Source organism: Macrobrachium rosenbergii, chromosome 56 (assembly GCF_040412425.1).
Source record: "Macrobrachium rosenbergii isolate ZJJX-2024 chromosome 56, ASM4041242v1, whole genome shotgun sequence".
NCBI classification, from domain to species: domain Eukaryota; kingdom Metazoa; phylum Arthropoda; class Malacostraca; order Decapoda; family Palaemonidae; genus Macrobrachium; species Macrobrachium rosenbergii.
The window spans coordinates 66,291,237-66,308,862 of record NC_089796.1 but is presented as its reverse complement, the minus strand read 5'-3'; the positions used below and the strand labels follow the sequence as shown (position 1 = coordinate 66,308,862).

The window sequence follows — 17,626 nt, the reverse complement described above, 5'->3', positions numbered from 1 at the left end:
AAGTAAGCTGGAAGAAAGACTATGAATGGGGTACAGTAAAAGGAACAAAAGGGGTTGCAGCTAGGGGCCGAAGGGACGCTGTAAAGAACCATAAGAAGTAATGCCTACAGTGCACTGCATGAGGTGCACTGATGGCACTACCCCCCCTACAGGGGTATAGCTACTGATAAGCAGATGTTGAAATCCACAAAATTGTTTATTAGTGTGATGAGCTAGAAGAAGTATTCTCTAGGGGGAAAAAATAAGTGGTCTTATGTCTCTGAATCATAAAATGATTGAAATACACAGTGCACAATACTGTATACTATAAAGTATACTGTGCATTGTGTTTATCAAATACCATTGAGTTTATTACCACAAAATTTAGGCTCTAAACTATACCTTTAGTATTAGGAGTCAAGATGTTGCTGTACCGTTTTTCATAAAGTTAATTTAGTCATTGTGTTATATTGTATTAATTTAAAGGGCAAGAAGCATGTCTAGTGTGATCCTCTTCTTTGTATTTTTTGTATGATACTTCCCCAAATTTCCTTGTCATTCTGTCAGTTTTATTTTTGACTCCAGGGTTCCCTGGAATGCTCCTCTTATTGATATTTTGTGTATTTTTGTATCTTTTAAACTGCTTACTTTATCATTTCAGGATGGGTCAAGACTAAAAGTAGCTATCAACATTGATACAGGCATGTCCAGATATGGGGTGCAACCAGAAGATCTTCCTAATATGATCAAGGCCTTGGACGAAATGGATGTCGAAATATGTTCCTTGTACACCCACTTCCAGTCAGCCATTACTGAGAAAGCAAAGAACCAAAAACAAATGGACACCTTCCTGAATGCTACTGAGCCATACAAGTAAATGTTTATTTTTGGTGCTTTTTATTATGATGAAAACGCTTTCTTTCTGTCTTGTCCATTTTACACTTGAGACTATTACTGTATTTGTAATAAGAGCAATTGTAACATATTTGAGCAAACATAAAAGTGTACCATCAAATTCAGTCCTCTCTTCATGAAACATTAAAACAGAACTAGATTGGAAGAGGGGCCATTTGTCAGTAACAACTTAATAAGGTGAACAAAGTCTTTATAACCATGAGCTATTTAAAAGTACCGATAAATCATATCGATTTTCCATACGTCCAAGAGCCGTAGTTTCCAGATGAGAAGAGCATAAGAGGTGCAGCATGCCACAGTATGTCAAACAGTATCTCCCAGGAATGATTGCATTCTCATTAACAATCACATTAGGGTGGTAGGTTTTTGGTGGAGTTCTTTATATAACATGTTCAAGTTGATCACAAATAACGACTTGGTAATCCTTTTAAAGTTGATCACAGGTAAAACTGTAACATTTTTATCAAAGTATTTAGATCTTATGGTAGATGAAGAGCTAAAGCTACATTCGCACAAACAGTGATGCCTTTTCTTTGCTCTTGTGCAGAAAGACAGAACCAGTTTAATTAATTCTTAGAAATAATTTTCTTGAATAATTTCAGAATATGTAAGGTTTATTATCCCTCTTTCACAGGAGTAGGAACATTACACGGCATGTTGCAGCAACAACTGCGTGTGTACAAGGCATTGGCACTGACTTGGATTTTATACGACCAGGGGGTGCCATAACTGGATTATGTTCAGGTTTGATTAGTTCTCTTAATGCATCTTGTTTATATTTCTAGCATTTATTTGTAGTTTTGGGCAATACCTGTTATTATGCAAATTCAAATGCAACTACAGTAATCTAGGGTTAGCATGTTACAAATAGTTTTGATTCTACAAAGTTGATATAAACTAGTTTTAAATGAAAATAATTCACACAGGATGACATTTCCTTCCTCTGTTTGTCTCATTTTACCAAGAAAGTTGAGAAGCATGATAAGTTACTACAGTAACAAAATTTTCATGATACAAATATCACTATGCTTGCAAAAATACAAACAAGTGCCTCATATACCCTCATGCTTCAAAAATCATTTTCAAGAAGGGTCAAATTCTCACAAATTCCTCCCCTCTATTTTTCAGTATAATGCTTGAGTCTGCAAACCTTGTAAATAATTTCCTTTTCTGACGATTATCTTTTTCTTGAAAGGTTTTGTCTTTTCCTACATTTTATTAAAAGGGGCCCTCAGGCTGTTCTACAAAATCCAAGGCTGTGGCATCCAACCGAGGAAGCTTGTGGTTGTCACAGAGGTTACCAGCAAGATGTGCCTGCTTCCTTTCATTTGGGATTTGGTTGCCTCGTCTCCCCCGGAGTGAGACATCTTCAAGAGTTTATGCAGGGAAGGCCTTGCAATTCTTAATTGATAGAAATGAGTTCTTGGTGACAAAAGTAATCTTATTGAGCAAATAAGGTTCCCTCTCAAAAGGATATCCTTTAGGCATGGTGAATAGTCCAGGTTTAGTTAACACTATGCCTTGTCTAACATGCTGTTGAAAGAACAGGGTCCAGTCTTCAGAATTTTTATTGATTCTCTTTCCCGCTGACTTGTGAGAGCTGCAGCTCTTCAACCCTCAAGACCCCGTCTTCTTTCCACAAAGGCTGGTTAGGAGTTTCGGGAAGGGCCTCACAACCATGGCAACAAGAGCATCTGCATTTTTATTGGAGACCTGTGTCCTCTTCTTCTTCAGCCTCCTCTTCCATAAAAACAGCAAAGCAAGAACAGTGGAAGTCTCTACTCAGGTTGAGGTTGATTAAGCAGCAGTTTTTGAGGTTGACCACTCCATACTAACAGAAACATCCTTATCAGTCAAGAAGGCTATGAGTGTCCTGCCAGCATTGCACTCCTTACTCCATCTCTGATCTAGTAAGGGAAAATTAGCCACAACTATTTCCCCAAGAAGAGGTGGTGGGAGATGAAATTTTTGGACATCCCCCATCATCATACCCTCTGGTGAGGGCCTTAGTCTTTAGGATAAATGGAAATCCTAGAAAAAAGATTTGAATGGAGCTCCTGAGTAGTAAATGTCCTGCACTTCGAATGTGTTATGCTGTACATTTCGAAGGAGATAAGCTCCAATGTCGCACCAGCCACTTACATTTGATTCTAACACCCCCAGCATGGAAGTTTGCAACCCATGGATGAGGCAGTGGAATCCATGTCATAAAAGGAAATAATTTAGGGGCTTTTCTCAGCTGTATAACCAGTTCTTCACCATCCCAAAGGACTTCTGGGTTGGACACCAGTTATACATCAAAACTGTCTGATTGAATTTCTGTGGTTGAATTCCTTCAGGATGGAAACCTAGTTCACAGGGAGATTGATTAGACATTTCTTGCAGACACTATCCTCATTTACTTGACCATCCCCATCCACCCACCTTAAAAGAAGGTATCTGCACTTTGGGAAGGAAAGGTGTACCATATTTAGAGCCAGTGCTTCAGCCTGTTAACAGCACTGCTATGGAACCAATGGAGCCCAGTCCCACATAATAGGTTTCTGCCACAGATGTTATCTAGATGATTGGTTGGTAACAGCTGCTTTTTATTAAGAATTCCTGCAGCATTGGAAGTTTTTCTACAGCCTTGCCAGTGTTTAGGACTAAAGGTTAATCAGAGAAAGTTAGATCGGCTCCCATCCATGGCAGTTAAGTATTTTGGAGGGTGCACTGACTATGCCCAGGAGGCAGTTAATCAGTCAAAAGGTGTTATCACCCATACACAGATCTTTGGTGGTGATGGTATGATACATGATGGTCATTGAGAAGTTGGTTCTCCTCAGCAGATTCAGGGTCCATTCCCATATCTCCAGTTGGTTGGTGCTGGAAGGCCTTGTCTGTGGAGAGCAACTATCCAGTACCAGTGACAGCTAAAGTGCTACAGAGTAAACTTGGTGGTGGAAAGAGAGCCAGGCAACTTGTATTAAGGCATTCCCTTTTTTCTGCCATATCAGGAGGCCTTCATGTTTACAAGTGCTTTCAGCTTGAGGAGCTTGTATCCTGGATCTTAAAACAAGCAGCTTGTGGCTGCAGAAAGAACACCACCACCACATCAGTGTATTGAACTTTGGCAGCATCTAAGTCCAGTGTTTATGATTATATATGCAGAGGGTCAAAGTGTTGGGATTACGTCTATCAGCGCCCCCTCAAATTGGGACCACCTTGACGTGGTGAGGGGGCTCTCGAACCTAGGGATCTATTTTTTTTTCCCCCTAAGTTTGATCCCAAGTGTCCCACATATAATAATACACTTTAGTAGAAATTTTGTGGATTTTTCCACTTTTGTCAAAATTACCAAAATTAATAAATATTAAGGGTTTCATAGCATGGAGCAGTTTATTCTTAATGTAAAATAGTGGGAACTAGTAGAACCATCATTCCATGGATTAATGCAAAGACCTGTTTTTTCATGCACGGATACTATCTATCTAAAAAGCTGGCCATGCATCCCTGGCGGGCCTATTGGGAACAGGACAGTAGAACACAATATGCAAAAGTTAGCCTATATTGTGATTTGGATGGGGATCTCCAAATCTTAATTTATTACATTACACTCAGTCCCAATAAGCAAGGGGTTTTGCTTACACTTGGGCCATACTAATCATGAAATACCATCCCATTTTGGGTGGGTAGGGACGCAGATATTAGGGATTTTCAGTGACCAGAAGTGCCATTAGTGGAACATTCAAATTCATAAAAGCCAATGATATCAAGTTTTTCAAGATTTATTAAATTTTTTTTTTTTATCCAATACTTCTTGCAATGGGTCAAGGGCAGTTCACCAGGAGCAGTGACATTAATAGTAAGGAATAACAGATTTGGCTGTAAAACTACCATTCATTTTATAAAAAAAAAGCCCATGGATATGGCACAACGAAGAACATCCTGTTCCAGAAAATCAATTCCTTGGGACTAAGATGTGGATAAAGTCAGGGGAGTCTTTTAACTTGAAGTGAGCACAGTCAGAAGATAGGTAAGCCATTCATGATGTGGCTATACAAGGTAATGTCCTAGGAGATCAACATTTTGATCCAAAAATTTAAAAAGATTTAAACTCAGGTAATCGACTTCAGGGTCCAAGCTGGTTCATTTTAAACACACCAATTATTTGGACCAGACAATTGGTCCAGGTTTTTGTATTAAAGCTCAAAGCAGATCTTTCCAGCCATGTATCCAGAACATTATTGATCTCAAATACCTACACAGGATGTGGAGTATGGGGATGACTTAAGGGCGTGGTTTTCTCCATGGCTATAATTTGATTTTGCAGCTCTTGGGCCCAATCAGCATTTTTTCTACAAATGACCAAATAGGTGAAATTAAAGTAGCTTTGACCAGTGTTGGACACTGGGTTGTACACAGGAACAGTGGTTTTCTGTTACACAAAGATGAGTGGTATAATGCCATCTTGATCTGACTCCCTTATATACCTGTTCAGCAGCATTTGCTAATTTTACTGAGTGTACTTCTTTTTATGGTGTAACTAGTATGCAAGTTAAATGTGTTTGGGCTAATGGTCAAAATAAAAGAAAATAAACCAGGAACTGTTAAAAGAAAGATGGAGGTTCCAAGGATTGAACATTTGGATCAATGTGCTGCCCCTTGTCCCAGGGCATCTCCAATGTTCTGACTGTTAAAAACATGGCCATTCAACAAAAAGATGTAGTCACATTTAATCTCCATATCAAGCTTGTGCAGTCATGCTAGTCTGAAGGCCACTCTGACAAATTGGAAATATAAAAGCTTATAAATGTGTAGTGTTTAAATGCCACTGCAAAACCTAAAACTGATTGTTGTTGACATTACTATGAACAGTAACCAAATTTCTGTTACATTTAAGTTTGTATTTTAATCAAAGGTTAGTAAGATTGATTTCTCAAGTGTTTTAGTTTTTTTATCAACATATCAAAGAATGGTAATTCAAGTTATCTAAATGTCATCAGCAGCAGTTGAAAAAGTCCCAAAGGGCTTTACAGTAGTTCCCCCTTCAAAAAAAATGGCATTGTCATTCATAGTGGGACAAAAGGTGGTTTCAGATAACAACAAACCATTCGTTTTCTCTTTTCTGAGTGAAAATTAATATTTTTCAATAGTGCTTCTATTTGGGTTAAATTATTTTGATTCAACATTTAAATTGAAATTTCTGGGGAAACAATTTCAGAAACCAAAGGATCTAAAGCTCACTTTATTAAAGAAACTCTTACAATTCAAAGAGTCAGGATGCAGGAAGAATAACAATGCAACAGTACTGGCTGATTACTAAATTTTGTCCTGTGGGTTTATTCAACTGGTGCTAACTTGAAACAACCTTTAAAATCTCTAGATGCTTTAATTGCTGAGGTTGTAGTTGTACAGGCAGACACACAAACAAGTGTAGCTTGCTAGCAGAGGCAGGCCAACCTAGCATCCATTAAGAGGTGTTTTAAGAAGAGGCCATCCTGACAAAAGATGATTTTCTTTTGCATCAAATAAACTCAATCAAAATTGGTTGTTGACCCAAATCAAAACTCATTTTAATAAAAACTAATTTTCTATTAATTACATAACATGATAGTCATAATTTACCCAAGAAATAAATCTTGTTTCAGACCATGCTTAGGAAAAGGGAAAAATATACAGAAGATTTAATATCTTTCAAAAGAAATATATGACTACTCTGAAATGTGCATTCATTATGATGTGTCATCTGCTCCAGTAATCCTCATCATCTTCCAGATGGATCCAAAATTGCAGCTGGAGTTGGTTACATTTAGACAAGTTCAAGCTGATAAAACTATCCAAAGAGTTTCACTCTAATAAAACCAGTATTGAGAGCTGAATGGAACCTGTTCTTGGCTCTCAAGATTATAACAGAAAAAGAGGTTCATTCTGCACTCAGTCTTCAGTGACTGCAGAAGTTAATTGAAGCAATAGGATCATTTTTCAAATAATCACTTTGTCCAAAATATCCAACGGGAAATATTATTACAGTTGGCCTTCAATTTGAAATTTTTTTCACAGATCAAGTATGCAAACTGAACAACACAGATGTATATGTCTTGCAAATACAAAAAACTACTAAAATACCCACCACCACAGAAAAATGGCTAAATAGTTAAACCAGTACTTATAGGGATTGACAAACTGATTGGACAAACTTACCTAAAACAAACTGTCAGAAAAATTAAGAACGAATGTTAAAAGTGGCAGAATTCATGAAAAGTAAATATAATTCAAAGATATTTAACAAGACCAAGAAAAGAATAAGACTCACACATGGTCATGAAGACTGTCAAATCTGTAGCAAACAATAACTTGTGAAAGGTCCATGGATCTGTTAACTTAACAAAAACATATCTGTGAATTTTGAGCTGTAGATGGCATCACCAATGAAATACTTATTTACAAAATAAATCAATAAAGGATATTCTTGCAGAAGGTAATAACTTTTCAATTAATAATATCATTCTCTTCTTAAACAAAATTAAATTGATAAGTAAAATATAATCTTCCCCTTTTTTTCCCTCCATTTTTTTCTTTTTCTTTCTCTTGATTTTTTTTTTAAATTTCCCCCTTTTTTTTTATTATTTATTTATTTATTTAACTACTTAATTTTTATGTACTCTTTCCCCCCTTTTTTTTCCCAGCCCGAGAAGAACCCTAAAAGAGTTCAGAGGTCTGGTTAAACAAATCATTTATAACTAACTAACTAATATACAGAATTACAAATGTTAATGGACAGAACTGGTATGCCCGTTAACGAAGCCAAACTCAAACTGAAGGTGAGAGGAATCAATGATCCAGTAAAATGCCATTAATATTTAAATGCTGTAACAACTCATAATAAACGTAAAGAATCTCAACACACAATAGCTGAGACTCACCTCTCCCCCACCTCTACTACTCCTAAAAGCCCAAGAGTACAGTTGCAACAGACCTCTCTTACATCACAACAGACCTCCCCAGTAACAAGCCCAGTTAATAGTTCAGAAACGAATTCCAATGATATGGAAAAATCAACAGAGGTTAATAATCCAGATCTGGATACTCATAATGCACTAACATCATCCACAGAAAACTTAATAGACAAGAATAACCATAATAAAAAAAGGAAAGTAATTGATAGAACTCCCCCTAAGGGTAAAAACCTAACATTCCGTTCACAGATCGATCTAGCAAAACCCCAGTCTCGCCCATTAATCAGAAACAGATTACATTAACTGCATCACAAGTGGAAATCCATAGTGTACCACAATCCAAGACAAATACAAATAATGATTCCCCAAATATGGATAAATCAACTAACTCTTCTGCACTCTCATCACCAAAATCAACGAAGAAACCTTCAATTAAACATCCCACTGAAGAATCAGAAACCCATAAAATTTATTAAATCACGACCACATCAAATCAACCCTCAACAAGACCAAAGAATAATAATAATAATAATAATAATAAACCCAAAATTCAAATCAAAATTTTATACCAGCACATCAGAGATCCAATATACCTATACCAGAAATTCCTAACAAAAATATTTCAACATCCAATAATGGAAACATAATTGGGACCTAGAGATCAGAACCATTCCTTCAATGCTCGGAACATGATTTATCTTGCGGATGTCAAGAGTGTTTCATCATAACGTACAATCGTTTTCCTAACAAAAATGAAAATATAACCCGAAATTTCATAAATAACTTTACAGTACTAGGTTCCGAAAATGCCCTTTAACATTCCATCAAGATGGCGAACTATGCTAGGAATCCTTAAAACTAAAAAAAAAATTATCAAAACTCAAATAGATTTGCTAATAAGGAAATATGAAGAAGAACCAATCAATGCATCAAATATTCAGCAATCAAACCTAGCTACAAAGTAACACAAACTCCCTTAAAATGTTACAGGATATAGCTAAATCAACAATTAACTTACAAAATCTAACGCCAATCCCACCAAACAATGACCAATAAAATAATTCAGTGGAACATGAATGGATTTTCTACTCAGCTTTGGCTAGGTGAAATCCAGAGAATACTAAAGGAACATAAACCTATTTGCATATGTCTGTAGCATATTGGTACAACTCCTAAGAACTTTGGAAACTATAAATTAGCTTGCCACTCACCAGTAGTGGATGGCAAGCTAGGAACAGCTATATATGTTCATGATGATTCAACTTATGAACCCTTAAATATTACCTCATTGTCATATCAAATAACTGCAATCATATTGCATATACCAGACAATCAGATTATCTCTATACTAAATCTATATAATCAGCCAAATTTTAACTCAAACTTTAGTGTTTTACCACAAATACTAAATAATGTAAATGGCCCCCTACTAATAGTAGGCGACTTTAATGCCCATAACCCGTTATGGGACAGCACACGTGCTAGTAACTTGGCCAGCACAAACATTGAGAATTGCATAAATGTTCAGAACTTACATTGCGTGCATGAAAGTGATTCACCAACCTACTTCTCAAAAACTCATTTGACCTTCTCTTCAATAGATATTTCATTATTCTCACTGGAATTAATCGAAAAATTGGAATGGAATGTCCTAGACGATTCATACACAAGTGATCACTTTCCAATTGTTTTGAATTATTTGAACAACAAAAAACAATCATTTCCCATAAAATATAACTTAATGAAAGCTGATTGGGATAAATATACAGTAATTTACAAACTAGAAATATCCCTCCCTTTCCAGTAAATCAAAACAGTGATGTCACAAATGATTTCTTTTCCAGTTTTGTAATCAGTGCTGCAGATAAATGCATCCCCAAAACTTCTTCAACCCCTAATATATCCCCCGTTCCAAGGTGGTCTAACAATTTATCTCTCTTAAATCAAACCAAACACACTCTAGCACGTAATTTGAATAGACTAAAGTCTAGATTAAACACCCTTAATAAAGGTCCTTTTAATATAAACAAACTAAATAAGATAATAGTTATAAATATAACTATTGATCACATTAAACCACTTTACAATAAATATAATGCAAAATTTCAAAAAACAATATTCGAAAAAGCACAATCGTGGAAAAATTATATTTCAGAGTTGTCACCAAATACTTCAATTAAGGAAATATGGCACAAAATTCGTAAAATCAATGGTAAACATATAAGACCACCTGGAAGCCCAGTACAATATACTGTAATGGCAAACTAAATCATAACCTACAAAATATTTCAAATATATTAGCCAAACATATAGAAGATATTAGCACTTATTCTAATTTAGATGAACACTTCAAAAGAAATAGAACACAAAAAATGAATCATACACTTAATCTTGAAACTGATGAGGACCTTGGTTATAATCAAGAATTCAATATGAGTGAACTTAATTTTGCCCTAAAATCATGTCAATCATCAGCTCCGGGTCAGGGTATGATTTCTTTAGAAATGATCCAAAATTTTACTACACTAGCTAAAGAATTCTTATTAAAATTATGTAATAATATATGGCTAACGCATGTCTTCCGAACTAAGTGGAGACATGCAATAATCTTACCCATCAGTAAACCAGGAAAAGACCCTAGCAACCCCACTAATTAATGGCCAGTATCACTAAGAGTTGCTTGTGCAAACTGTTGGAGAAAATGGTTAGTTTGAGATTAACAAGTGTCATAACAAAATACTCAATTTTATCACCTACCCAATTGGGATCAGTAGCTGGTAGATCTACACTAGACCCATTAACTCAATTAGAAGATCATATTAAAAAAGGATTTGAAAAGAAAAAGCTGACAGTGCCTATTTTCTTTGATACAGAATAAAAGCATATGATACCACATGGAGATACAACATTATGCACGAACTCCACAGGTCCGATATTCGAGGTCACCTTCCAATATTTATTAACAATTTTTTAACAAATAGTACATTTCAAGTACGCATAGAAAATACATATTCAAATTCCTACATACAAGAGGAGAGTATCCCTCAAGGCAGTGTTTTGAGCTGCATCTTATTTGCCCTGGCAATAGATAATGATTTGTGAACCTGCCTGAGGGTGTACAAAATAGTTTGTATGTGGATGATTTTGTAATATATTATTCAAGTTATTCTCTGAGACATGCTCAAAGAATACTTAATATAGCAACAAATAATATAACCAGTTGGACTAACTCAGTAGGTTTCAAGTTGTCGATAAATAAAACAAATGGCATTGTCTTCTACAAAGACAAAAGATGGTTGAAACAACAAACCAATAAATTAAATCTTTATAATGAAGATAAATATGTGCAAGATAAATACAATATATTATTCAAGTTATTCTGAGACATAGTCAAAGAATACTTAATATAGCAACAAATAAATACCAGTTGGATATAATCAATTAAAACAAATGGCATTGTTGATGGTTGAAACAACAAACAATTTAAATCTTTATTGGAAAGATAAATATCAATTATATTTCATAATTTTTGCCAAAGGATCTAAAGCCAAAGGATCTTTACATTATTAAAGAAAATCTCACACACCAAATGGGGTGAAGTACGAGATACAATATTAGTGTTGTACAATGCAACAGTACTATCAATTGTAAATTATAGCTGTCCAATTTATTCAACTGCCTCAGAAGCAACTCTCAAAATCTCTAGATGCTTTACATCACAAGGGAGTGTGTATACAGTATGTACAGGAGCCTTCCGCTCATCTCCAACTGTCTCCAACCTAGGAGAAGCAGGCCAACTGCCTCTAAAATATTACAGAGATCTAATTACTTTAAGAAGAGGCTTATCCCTTCAAGCAGGCACATCTCCTGTATCAAATAAATTTCTCAATAATCAAAATACAAATAACCCAAATCAAAACTCATTTACCCAATAAATAAATCAGTTCACACCATGGACACCAAAAAGGGCAAAAATGTGCGCATATTTATCATATCTTTCAAAGAAATATATGTTCAACACAGAAATGTACCATCAACATGCAGTGGAACACATAAGACGGAAGGGTAATCCCTTCATAATCTACACAGATGGATCCAAAACTGAAGCTGGAGTTGGCTCATCAGCCTATTCAAGTGATGAAGCTATCCAAATGGGCCTTCCTCTTATCATCATCAGTATTTACACCTGAATTAACAGCCATACAATTGGCTCTCCAGATTATATCCAAAAAGGACTTCCTTCAGCACTCATATTGAGTGACTCAAGAAGTGCAATTGAAGCAATAGGATCATTTAAATCAAATAATCACCTTGTCCAAAATATCCAATGGGACATTCATCAATTAATTACAAATGGCCTTCAAGTTCATATTTGTTGGATCCCAGCCCATGTAGGCATTGAGGGTAATGAGAAAGCAGATAAAGCTGCTAAATTGGCTTGTACAATCCCCCAACTACTATGAAAGCTCCCATATCATACTGGCTAGCATCAGTTAAACCTTAATATATAGGATTGGCAAAATGATTGACAAATATACCCCCTCAAAACAAACTAAGACAAATTAAGAACGAAGTTAAAAAGTGGCATTCTTCTACCCAAAAACAAAAAATTAATAAAGTAATTTTAACTAGACTCAGAAAAGGACATTCCAGACTCACACATGGTCATCTGATGTCAACTGTGTGCACAAATCCAATAACTTGTGAAAGATGTAACATCCCAATAACAATCAAACATATCTTGACTGTCTCAGATGGCAACATGAAAGAAATACTTTTACAAAATAAATCAATAAAGGATATTCTAGCTGAAGGTATAACTTTTCAATTAATAATATCATTCTCTTCTTAAACAAAATTAAATTAATAAAATATAATTTTTCCCCTCTTGTTTTTCTTTTTTTCCCTCAACTTTTTATTTTATTTTAATTTTTTCCCCATTTTTTTTATTATTTATTTAATTTTTTTTTTTTTATGCATTCTTCCCCCCCCTCTTTTTTTATTTTTTTTCCCAGCTCGAGAAGGTTCAGAGGTCTGGTTAAACAAATCATTTATAACTAACCAACTAACTAACATCTATCAATGCAATTACTCCTGTAGATCTGGGATGAGGGAGGAACACATTCACTTGGGTTGAGGAGCACAAGGTAACAGTAGTCCCAAAGTTCATTCTGGGGACACAAGCTATGGTTGCTAATATGCCTTGAGCAGACAGTTCCAGATCCTGCCTGCAGTGGTCTCTCACCATCATCAGTAACTTTAAATGTAATTTTGAGGCTGCTTTCCAATAAGCAGGATCTTAGAGATGCCACTCAGAAAATTCCTTTGCTAATTATGCAATGAGGCTCAACTATTTGGATGTCTTTTTGTTTTGGGCTTGCAGTCCCAGCAAAGCATATTTTATTGAGATGGTAGGCACTCCTCTTGTATTACAGTTGTCTTGGTGTTATTGCAAGAAATGGCACCCCACATCAGTATTTTACAAGTCACTTAATCAGTGAGTACAGTACTTGAGTCGTGGATCCTTTACTTGGCTTGTGTATAATCACTTCCTTACCATGTGAACATCTGGACTTCTTTCCGGTATACATACTGTACCTTCAATCTCATGCCATACACGATCCTTTGGTTTTTTTACCCTTTGGGGGAGATCTGCATATCGTATCCACATCAACTTTATCTGATGATTGTTGCGATGTTAATTTTTTTGAGGAAGTATCTGATCTTTTCTTGAGATTATACAATACATACATACATACATATACATATACTGTATCTACAAACTTCTTTTACAGGGAGTGATCGGGAAGGGGTTGAACAATTTGTCAAGTGTGGTTTTAAGCCTGCAGTGTCAGTTTTAGGTCAGCCAAGTTACCACAAGCTTTTAGCACCTGGTCGTACCATAGGCTATGATGGACTTTATGAAACACTATCACATGAATGGATAGCAAATTTCACCACAGGATGGTCTGATGGTCTGAGCCGACGACTAAGCAATGGTATTGGGGGAATTCGGAGAGTCAAGACAGGTAAGAATAATGATTTTAGAAATGCTAATTTGATAGCCACAAGGTTAAATAATAGATAGTCTCTGAATGCTTCAAAGACAGTTTCTGAAGATGTTACAGCTAAAGAAATATGTGACTGTGGAAATATCTTTAATAGGTTAGGGCAGATGTATAATGTTGTACTGTATTTTCAGGGGAACTGTGCCCCATTGTAGGGCGAGTTTCAATGGACTCCATTACCGTGCGCCTTCCGGAGGCTCCAGAGGAAAACGAAGTTTTCCAAATTATAACAGATGACTTTGATGACACAACTTCAGCAGTTGGAATGGCAAGAAATTTGGGAGCAGCAGTTTACGAAATGCCTGGAAACTGGTCCACAAGACTTGCTAGAGTATATTCCAGAAACGGGAAAATTGTAGAGACATATCCCTCTCTGGGTTATACATGTTAATTTATAAAATGTTATTTTTATGTGAAGTGTTATGCCACTTTCACACGGTCGAACTCTGTCTTCAGACTATGTCTTTACCATACAAAGTATGCAAACTCTGACCGAAACTTCGTCCAAACGGCAGAGCTACACGACAGGTGGGTTATGGGCTTTAGGTAATCACTAATCAGTCGGCAGCAAGTCGAGGCAGCGTGTGGTTGTGGTATTGTAATACGGTACGATAACAATGGTCGGAGTCTTCCGTAAAAAGAAGATAGCACTCTACACCATAATAATTGGTGCATGTATAAAGAAGAAACTGAGAAACCTCCATAAAAAAAAGTGGATTGCAGAGTGGTTCAAACGACGTGACACATTAGGAAGTTCCATGACTGTTGCGGGAATTGCAAGATGAAAGTGAAACTCTGTTCGTCACCTACTTGAGGATGGACGTTAATTCTTTTTATACTCTCTTGGTTAAAGTAGACCCTTATATCAAGAAACAAGATACCAATACGAGACAAGCTATACCATTAGATGCATGTCTAGAGGCAACACTTCGATTTTTAGCAGTCGGCTGCTCGTAAACGCAACTCCAATTTGATACGAGGATTTCAAAACAGAGCCTTTCCATCATTATACCAGAGGTGTGTAAGGCTATATATGAAGCTTTGAAAGAGGACTATGTGAAGGTGAGATATTGTTGCGTAGTGTAATAACAGAGAAAAACTTATGCAATGCAGTCAGTTGTGGTATGATGAGAATTCTATCAAAATTAACAGTATCAGCAATCACCCACTAGGGTAACCAATTTTTGTACAATCACCTTTCACAGAAACTGATAATTGAAATACATTCAAAGTTTAAAATATCCGTCATGGCCACTTGTAGCTTCTCACAAGTACATTGTGGAACTGTGCAACCCTCATATCCAGCAGTACAGTAACTTTCTTTCCCACTACCTCTAGGCTTTGGAACTCTCTACCTGCTGTGGTTTTCCCTGATTCTTATAGCCTTTCTGCCTTCAAGAGAAAAGGTTTATCATTACTTGAAGGATTAGTTCTCTCTTTTTCTCATTTTTCACAACCATGGGCTAGATGAAAGCCATGAGCTTATCCCATTGGTTCACAACTTAAAAAAAATCAGATTACTGCTGAGGACTGATGAAATGTCATCATCAGTCATTGAAGAAGCCGTTAATAGTCCTCAGCAGCAACCTGGTCTCCTAGTGGCCATGACGGAGATTTCAAATTTTGAATGTACTTCAGTTATCAGTTTCTGTGATTGTATATCAGTTGGTTACCCTAGGTCAGTCTGATTTCATTTAAATATAGAATTTAGGCTTACACCAAGCACTGGGACAACAAGGTCTTTCAGTGCTACGGAAAATAATTTTTAAAGAAAACGGACAGCAAGATGGAAGAAATGGATTAAGATGGGAATTAAAGTAGAAGGTTTAAAACATTTCCGTCTGGGGCCGAAGGGACACTGCAAAAACCCTTTAGTATTGCTTACTCTACAGCCGCACCCCCCTACCGGCACAGCCAGCTCTTTGTTATTCCACCAAATTAGTAAAAACTTGTTTTAAACAATATTGCTGGTGGGTGCTAAACTAGTAAGTTACAAGGGAGAGATTAATAGGTTAATGATTTTGACCCTTTTTGAGGATGTGGAATACCTCGAAGGGGCCCCGACCTATATGGTTTGTTAGGAATATCTTGATTAAAAACAACTGATATCTGATCTAGTAACTACTCATCAATTATTGTGCACTGTCTTTTTACTATCATTCATAGGTAGAACAGATATATTCAGTATAAAACTATTTCATGTATTTTCACTAAATAAGTACAGTACTGCAAAGGCTAAATGTAACAAAAAAAAAAAAAAAAAAATATTTGAAGCAAGAAAGAGAGAGAGAGAGAGATACATATACCTCAGAGTCAGAATGGTCTTCACCTAAAACCTCCTCAGCAGGGTACCTGCAGGAATGATCAGAAGATTGGTTATCGCTGCTTGGCATATTTGACACAGACGGTCCTGTAGTGTCGCCATCATTTAAAAAAGATTTAACACCACAACTTTGGCGTATATATACCATCTGTTCCACTTCCCGACTTCTTTGACATTTTCATTTGCCTCATTTCCGTACGGTACTGGTTTCTGAGATTGTCTATTTTTTTTCACATCACTTGTCAAAACTTTGAAGCTTTTTACTGGTAATCTTATTGGTTATCTCTTTGAGGGCTGCAGCACGTTTGTTTCTATTCCTGTAAGGAACACTTCTTTCTTTGTAACTTTCCATGATATTTCAATTAATTCAATAATATTATCCCGAGACCAATACGTGTTTGAGTTGGACATGATGCACAGTAATAAATCTAAGAAAAAATAAATGTTCTTAACTCAGTCAGGATAGAAACAGACTGAAAACTGATTTTGTGTCTGGCAGCGTCGTCGTTTCATATTCAAAGTCAGAACAAGGGCATTGTTTGTGCCCTCTTTAACAGCAAACATGTACATTTCGTGGTTTTGTCCACTTAACTTGCCCGTTTACAGACAATGCCTTTGTGTCTGCAGACAGAGTTCAACCATGTGGACATGGCATAAACTATAAACAGGTAGTATAATGATAACTCATTCATGAGTAGATAAGTTATTTTTGTACTGCTGTAACTGTTAGTTCCTGACTTCTTAATTTAGAGATTACAATACAGTGTAACCAAAAGAATGGAACAGAATGATGTGTTATGCTGGAAACATAATTAAATGACTTTTGTCTCAGATTTTTTACTTGAGCAGATATTTAGAATGTTTTTGAAGTCATGAAATGTCAGAACCTCACATAATAATACTTTGAAACTATATTGCTCATGCTAAGTACCTTAAAATTTGATAACTGCACATGCATGAAACACTTTGTATTATATTTATAATCATAAAATAGTGATATTTAGCTAAATAAAATCATTCAAAATTAAGTCTTTACTATTGCCAGCACATAGGGGAAAGAATAAAACCCAGAAGTCAGTTCCTATGAGACCTTGACAATGGTTAACTGACCAAAGACCCTTACCTTAACAAATGTCCCTCTCACTAGTGGACTGCAAAAATTAAAGATGGTTTTAATTTTTGCAGTTTGCTTTCTTTGAATGAGCCAGGGCTTGGTGAAAATATGTATCTCATTCAAATTTAGGCATTGGTTGTCATGGTTGTTAAAGTCCATGACCATGAATAGAAGACATCCATTTATTGTAATTTTGTAAAGTGTCTTCTGTGTTGAAAAAAGTTTTATGGACACTTGGTACAAGAGTGGGATAAAATTCTGCAAGTAAAAAATTAACCCTTAAACGCTG

At 36.0% G+C, this 17,626-nt stretch overlaps 1 protein-coding gene across 7 annotated transcripts in view; it reads left to right on the top strand.

Annotated features, from left to right (window-relative positions):
- LOC136836568 (alanine racemase-like) overlaps nt 1-17,247 on the top strand; it is a 165,155-nt gene extending 147,908 nt beyond the window's left edge. For all 7 annotated transcript variants that reach the window (XM_067101020.1, XM_067101021.1, XM_067101018.1 and 4 more), the window contains 4 exons: nt 641-852; nt 1,529-1,638; nt 13,628-13,861; nt 14,035-17,247. In XM_067101020.1, coding sequence (XP_066957121.1) covers nt 641-852; nt 1,529-1,638; nt 13,628-13,861; nt 14,035-14,291 — 813 coding nt within the window. In that variant the 3' untranslated portion in view covers nt 14,292-17,247. The remainder of the gene's footprint in view (nt 1-640; nt 853-1,528; nt 1,639-13,627; nt 13,862-14,034) is intronic.
- The last annotated feature ends 379 nt before the right edge of the window (nt 17,248-17,626 follow it).